This window comes from Coturnix japonica, chromosome 1 (genome assembly GCF_054131305.1).
Source record: "Coturnix japonica strain WE chromosome 1, WE-NBRP24, whole genome shotgun sequence".
Taxonomy (NCBI): Eukaryota; Metazoa; Chordata; class Aves; order Galliformes; family Phasianidae; genus Coturnix; species Coturnix japonica.
In genome coordinates, this window is record NC_140663.1 from 163,333,913 (window position 1) to 163,341,035 (window position 7,123).

General features: G+C 44.0%; 1 protein-coding gene across 1 annotated transcript in view; it reads left to right on the forward strand.

The window, feature by feature from the left end:
• ARHGAP20 (Rho GTPase activating protein 20) overlaps positions 1–4,763 on the forward strand; it is a 58,450-nt gene extending 53,687 nt beyond the window's left edge. Inside the window, exons 14-15 of the mRNA XM_015852195.3 lie at positions 500–611; positions 2,703–4,763. Coding sequence (XP_015707681.2) covers positions 500–611; positions 2,703–3,766 — 1,176 coding nt within the window. The 3' untranslated portion in view covers positions 3,767–4,763. The remainder of the gene's footprint in view (positions 1–499; positions 612–2,702) is intronic.
• Positions 4,764–7,123: the final 2,360 nt, after the last annotated feature.

Genomic DNA, 7,123 nt, shown 5'->3' on the forward strand with positions numbered 1-7,123 from the left:
GTAAAGGCCAGCAGTATTTGGACCCTAGTCAAGGGTCAGAGGGTTGTAGATAGGAGATAGGACTGTAGTGGGTGTCAGGGAAAGAGATAATGGGATGAATGCCATCTACCAGCTACTCTTTTGCTGAAGAAGGTGGAATTTGGTATGATGTGGGAAACATTTGGTAAAAACAACTCTAGTGACAGGGTATAACAGACAAGGCAGGGTGTTGTTGAGGAGATGCCACGTTGCTCTCTATGGCTCCCTCATCACCTGCAGAGCCACATCCCTGCATGCCCTGGCTCAGCACACCTGAGAGAGCTCAGGGATGGCTCATGGCAAGAGCTCAGGGCTGGGCCACCAGGGGATGGTCTGCTGGGGAGAGCCCCTCCATTTAGACTATTTTAAACACTTCATGGAGGAGTAGCTTGCTTGTATTCCTCCTCTGTAAGATGAGTTTGCCCTGAATGTAATAATGCAAGATGTGACAAAACATCTCTCTCCTCTTGCTTTGTTGCAGATTTCCAGTCTGGTGCAGTTTCTCACTGAGAATTGCTGCAAGATTTTTGGAGAGGAGATTAACTCCCTCTTTGGAGAAATCCTGATGACTTGCAAGAGAGAAAGTGGCTCAGGTAACGAAGATGAAGTTTTGATCTTATTAGCCAATCCCAGACCAACAAAGATTGATTATAGTACATGGAAGGAGGCCATTCCCTCTTCACATGGTGTTCCCATGTACTCCTGTTGTTTTTTCCTTACCCAAAGTATTGGTGACAGTCAGTGATCCATCTTGCCACAGAACTAAACCACACCACAAAAAGCTTTCCCTAAGAATCCCACGCTTCTATTCCAGTCATCTGAGCCAATACGTTGAAAAAAGGGGAGAGGGAGCTTAGGGGGAGGTGGGGGGGAAATAAATGAAGAAAGAAGGAGGAAAGGAGAGAGCAAGAAGATTTCATCTCAAATACTGAAATTTTGTTCTAGACAGTGTCTTCTCAGTATTTCAGAAAGTCAGTGATCAACAAGAGTTACAGTACGGTTCTCGCTCTGTTATATTAGGGCTGAAAGCATCCTTTATCATCAAGAGAGAGCTCTCCAGATGTTTAATGGAACAGGCAGGTTTTGCTTCTAGAGTAGCAAAGTCATAGAAGAGGGGACTGAAAATGGCCAGCAGTGTAGTTGGCTGATATGCAGTATGTTCCAGAATATCGTTCTTGTTCTTTTTCACACTTCATCTCTCAGAAAACGGATTTTGACTGAAGGCTCAGGTCTCTCCTTAAATGAATGTAAAGCTGCATTTCTGCAAAATAGATTTTGATATAACAGGACTACAGTGAAAGTGGCAATGGCATTTGTCCTGGCATGCCAGACTGACTCTGTTGAAATCCAAAACTCTTCATGAATGACCTCCAGTGGAATATTGTGAAATTTGACCTGTGCCCCTACCCAGAAATAGAACCACAAACTTGAGTCGTCAGTGTGCCCTTGTTGCTAAGAAGGCTGATGGGGTTCTTGGCTTCATTAGGCAAAGTATCACCAACAGGCAAAGGGAGGTGAACCTTCCCCTTTGCTTAGCACCATTGAGGCCGCATCTGGTGTGCTGAGTCCATTTCTGGCCCCCCCAGTACCAGAGAAACATGGGCTTGCTGGAGACAGTACAACAAAGGGATGGCAAGATGATTCAGGGTCTGGAGCATCTCTCCTTTGAGGAGAGGCTGAGAGCTGGGACTGCTCCGTCTGGAGAAGAGGAGGCTTGGAGGGATCCCATCAGTGTCCATAGAAAAATGAAGGGAGGATGCAAAGAGGACATAGCCACGCTCTGCTCAATGCCAAGACAGGGAGGCAGTGGGCACAAACTGGAGTATTGGGGGTTCCCTCTGAGCACCAGATGATGGAGAGATGGAGCACTGGCACAGACTGCCCAGAGGTTGTGGGGTCTCCTCCTTGGAGATCTTCCAGAGCTGCCTGGTCATGGCCCTGGGCATCCTGCTCTGGGTGTCCCTGCTGGAGCAGGGCAGCCAATGGACCCAGAGGTCCCTGCCAGCCTCAGCCATCCTGTGATGCTGTGCTGCAACTGAGATCTCATACCCATGGCAGGTTAATGTGTCTGAGGAAGTTTTCCAGCAGGCACTGAGGCATGGTAACTACCCATACCTGAACTCAGTCTGCTGCAAATGTGAGATAAGTCAGCTTAGCATAGCCCTGAGCAAAAGAGATTAATGTAATTCCAATTATCATGTCTACAGAACAGGGTACATGTGTGCACGGCTTAGCTGAATGAAGTATGCCCTGCTTTCTTCTGTTGTATAGGAGAGAGAATGAAAGGTTAAATGATGTTTTCACTGTTCAGTAACAAAAAGAAAGAAACATTCAATAATTTTCTGATTTAATATGCTATATATAAATTATTGTTCTGAGCTGGATTTTTTTGTACTACTCAAGTCTTAACGTTAAAAGAAAAAAAAAGACCAACACCAAAGCACAAAGAAATCTTGTTTGTCCAATTACTCTGTGTTTCTTAGCTGAAGAACCAGAACTGCAACTGACCGCTAATTTCAAGTATTTTTAGGCACCGTTTGTTTCTGAAATTACTGACATTTCAGTTTGAAGAGACTTTAATAAATGGCCAATATTCCTAAAATTAAAGGATACTAGCAAAAATAAATGCATGCAGGCAGGGTGGTTCGGTCACTGACATGCTACCACTTGGTTTGTCCTTGCAGATGTGGCTTCCCTCCATCTGAATGACTCTTCCTATGATAGCCTGGAAAATGAGGCAAATGATGAAGCTGACTCCTCTTCCAGCGACTGGATCAAGAACCGAGATCAGGATAACAGGAGCAGGGAGTCCATCTTCACCCTGAGTGACGGCGATTCAGAGCAGACTGAGGTGGATGAAATCCAAAATAAAACCAAATCGAAACAGTTGACAATTTCTGTTGATGTACACCGTAAGTTTGCATCGCAAGAAAATTCAGAGAAGGAGTCTCTCTGCTCCAGCGCATTGGGCTTCACTTCGGCAACTACCTCAGGTGTCCTCAAAACCTTAAGGAGACACAGGCGCTCCTCAGAGCCCGCCATCGGCCTCCTTGCCCCCAGTTTTGTCCACGCTGGTGATGGTCACGAGAAGGCAGCACGCAAAGCCAGCTGTGATGTTGTCCTCTCTTATGAAGATGAAGACTATCTCCATCAGCTTCGGTCATTGCAAATGGAAGGACAAAAGCTTATCAACCAGAGCTTGATCATAGGGATTAACATTGGTAAAAGTGACAACACAAACCAAAATCTTGAAAAGAAAGACTTGCCCCATTGCCTTCTGCCTCCAACGCCAGAAGGATTAAATATTTGCTCAGGATTTAGCTCTTCTAGCCTGTCTTCTCCCGGCACATCTCCATCTCTGTCGTCAATGAGCTCCCTGGACAGTGCTTTCTCTCAGTTTTCAGACCAATCTGTGTTTACCCCAACTGAAACCTCCTCCCCTTTTGATATCAGCACTTTTCAACCAGTAAAGAAACAAGAAGAGACTGCTGCTGAGCCTCCTGATGACTATTTGGTTGCACCCAGTAGGGTGCCCCCATCTCCACAGCCTACCGAGGCTTTGGCGGAGGGGAGCTTGCTGGAGCCCAACAGCAGGCCGGCACCTCTGAAACTTACTGAAGGAGTTGATGGCTATCTGGTTAAGCCCGACATTCAGCCATTACCTCTGAAAGTCGCAGGAAGAGACAGACTTCATGATCTGAGATCAAAGAGGAGGTCTAGGAGAGGACTGCAGCAATCCAAAGTTTGAAGAGACTGACCAAAGCTCTTTTTTTTGCAGAGGAATCTTAACACTTAAAATAAACACCATAAAGAAAATGCCTTCGGTGTTAACGCGTGTTCATTTTAAGTTCGGTATCCAGGTTGTTCAAATCCAATTGAGCAGTCCCGGAACTCATGGGTTTTCCTTTTCCAGGAAACTGTTAACGTTCCTACATCACACTTCGCAAAAGAATATTGTAAGAATAATCCACATTGCTGAAAGCAAGCAAACAGAAACTCCCGAAAATCTGACAAGGTCCCAGGCTCTAAGTAAGAAAGCGCCCTGCTCTCAGAGCCCCTCGGGCAGCAGGGCGCCTGCTGGGACACCCCGTGACCACTTGTGTGTTGAGCCTTGCCCATGTGAGTCTCAGTCGTGTGTGCTTTGACGTAGCGTGCAAAGTCAGTGTAGATCCCATAACTGTGGTATTATACTACTGTTCTGAAACCGATAGGAATGACCTTGGTTGTCCTCCAAGGAATAAGTGTATTGTTTTCTGTATGTTTCTGGGGTACGTTCGATAGGTGTAGTTATTTCTTTCATGCTGCAATGGAAAGAAAAGAAATGAGCTCAAAAATATGTAAAGATAAATGCTGAAGCTTGTAACTAACACCTCCCTGCTCTGTGTGTTCAGTCATTTATTGTGCTTCGTTGGCTGTTCTGTTCATGTTTAAGTTGTGAATAGTTCCTTAACATCGCTGTAAATGGCGTTATGTATTATTGCAAGCAGAACACACGTAATTTTATTATGCAGCACCTAAAACATCATATAATATATTAAAAGTATTGCATTATCTAAATTCTTTGAGTTTGTATAATATATCCTGATAAATTTTGCTATTATATATGTTCTGAAAAAATGTGTATTTTTGTACTTGCAAAAACTGCTGCTAATTTTATGAGTTCTGTTCTGTTGTTACAGCACTGGTACTGATGTGTATGCATTCAATGCTATATATTAAATATTATTTGTTATGTCATCCATTCAGTTTATGTTCTCTGTGATGTTTTTTAGGTGGTTATTTCTAGTTCTGCAAACTATCACCGAAGCAAAAGTCCCAGCGATGCTACCGTGGATGTTGCCCAGGAAATGAGGGCAGCATTTTTTCTCCTCTTTGGGTGCCATCAGTCAAAGTGCATGTTGTCATGCTCTTAACTTTGGCCGGTTTTCATATGATCCAAACAGGAATTCTGAAGGCAAGAAGGAACAACAAGGTTAAAGAAAACACATCTGGGCATGTGTGCTTGCATGCAGCACTTCTGAAATTGCATGCATTCATTAATTAGCTTTCCATTCTCAAAAGCCCTCCCCCACTCCAGTTTGTACAGTCCAGTCCTGGGGTTTCAGATCCTATTCTGTTCAGCTACAGTCTGGTAAAGCTACTTATGCTCCCCAATTGCTCAGCACTTCTGAGAAAGGCAAACACTGCCCAGAGCTATAAGCCATTTCCAGTTGGTCTCAGTTAGAAAGCTTGCTAGCTCAGTACCAGGCAGAATGGAAATCTCCATCAGGTTTGGGGTGGGTGTTCACAAAGTTAGAAATATGCTTACCTGAAGATATGGAATCAAAGGTTGCTGGTTGTGTTTCTAACCCTGCTCGTGGTTCTATCAGTGTACAGAGAGGTGTTTGCAGACAACCTCGTCATGCAATAAAATACCGCACACTTGGTACTATACCAGCATGTTTACGAGCTCAGATACTTAACTACTAATTCTTTTTTTCACATTTCTCATATTTATCTATTTTAATAAAAATGATACTATGTAGCATCTGGTCTGTCATAGTCACCTTCCAAAGGTAAAACCCTTTGTGTGTATTTTGAGACCTGTCATCTAACAGCTCTGCAATATGCACCTCCTTCAAAGCAAAAAAAAAATATGATGTTATTTTGAAATAAAACAGCTACTCCGCATTTCTTTTCAGAACAGCAAAAAGCACATTGCCACCCTGCCAAGATTACATCAAGGAGCAAATGCTGATTCATTGCAACAATAATAAAGCTTTAGAAAAATCTCTAGTCTCTACAATATAAATGTTCTGTCCTAGAAGTGGTATCTTCCAGCAAGTCATTTATCTCCGCTAGGCTGAAGTTAAAGTATATCCAAGAGTGCTTCGATGTGAAACAAATTACGTGTCTGCTTTTGAGCTGTAGCTAATGTTAGAGTGCTTTCAAATTTAAACATATGGTGAACAAGCTGGATGTAGACCCAGCGCAATTTAATACACACTCCTGTCTTGAAAGACGTGCACCCTGCTGCTGCACAAGGCTCATTCTGTGGCAGTCACTAAAATGAGCACTAATGGAGAAAATCACTGTCTGTGGTGCTTACTAAAGGAATTAAATGCTATTAAGTTCTAAAATAAATTGTACTGAGCCTTTTCAGAGTGTTGGATGTGACCTTGAGGACTCCAATATGTGGCAGCTCCAGGTGTGCTGTTGTTGGGGAGCCAACATCTGTGTAGCAGGGCTCTCTACTGGTCTTTCCCCTGAGCACCCCAGGGAGGTGAGACAGGAATATTTCAGTAATCTGGGAAATACTGAAGGTGACCTTCAGAGTGAAGCTGTCCTTTAGCCATGCTTCCAACCGCCAAGCTTCTGCTAACACCCACTGGTACAACTTCTTCCTTATTCTTGAGATGTACTCTTACCCCAGGATTTGGTGGTCTACATTTCCTTTCTAGCTTTGCTCTCAGTGTGCTCTGTGACATTTGGCACTTATCTGCCTCCTCTGTTCCCTGTTTCCATCTGTATGACTGGTCTTACAATTGCAGAATCGTAATAAAATCTAGCTTGGAAAAGGTCTTCAAGATCACCGAGTCCAACCATCAACCTGACCTACCAAACCTCATCACTGAGCCATGTCCCCTAATGCCACAACCACGTCTCATAAATGCCTCCAGGAATCGGGACTGCTCTGCACAGCCTATTCCAATGCTTTACCTCTCTCTCCAAGAAGAAATTCTTCTCAGTGCTCAGGGATCCCAGACAGAACTCTCCCTCACAGAAGGTTTCCCTTGCTCCCTGAGCTGACCACATCTCTGTACAGAGACCACTGTGGGGATAAACTAATTGACCCACCGGTGTCCACAGGGAAATGCAGTTGGTTAAAGGTGCTGAATATTTCTCTTAGGATACGGCTGTCACACGGAGCCTAAAGGTTCTGGGCATCATTGTCCTTTATAAATATGTACAATTCACTCCGTAATGGTTTTTTCTTAAGAGCAGGTTTGCTCCAGGCCTTTTTTTGTCTGGATTTCTTAATGGGTTCACTACAAATGTCAGCAGTTCCTTGAGGACAGGCAGTCTGGTAGCTACTGCCAGCCGCATTCAGTTGAATGTCTCAGAA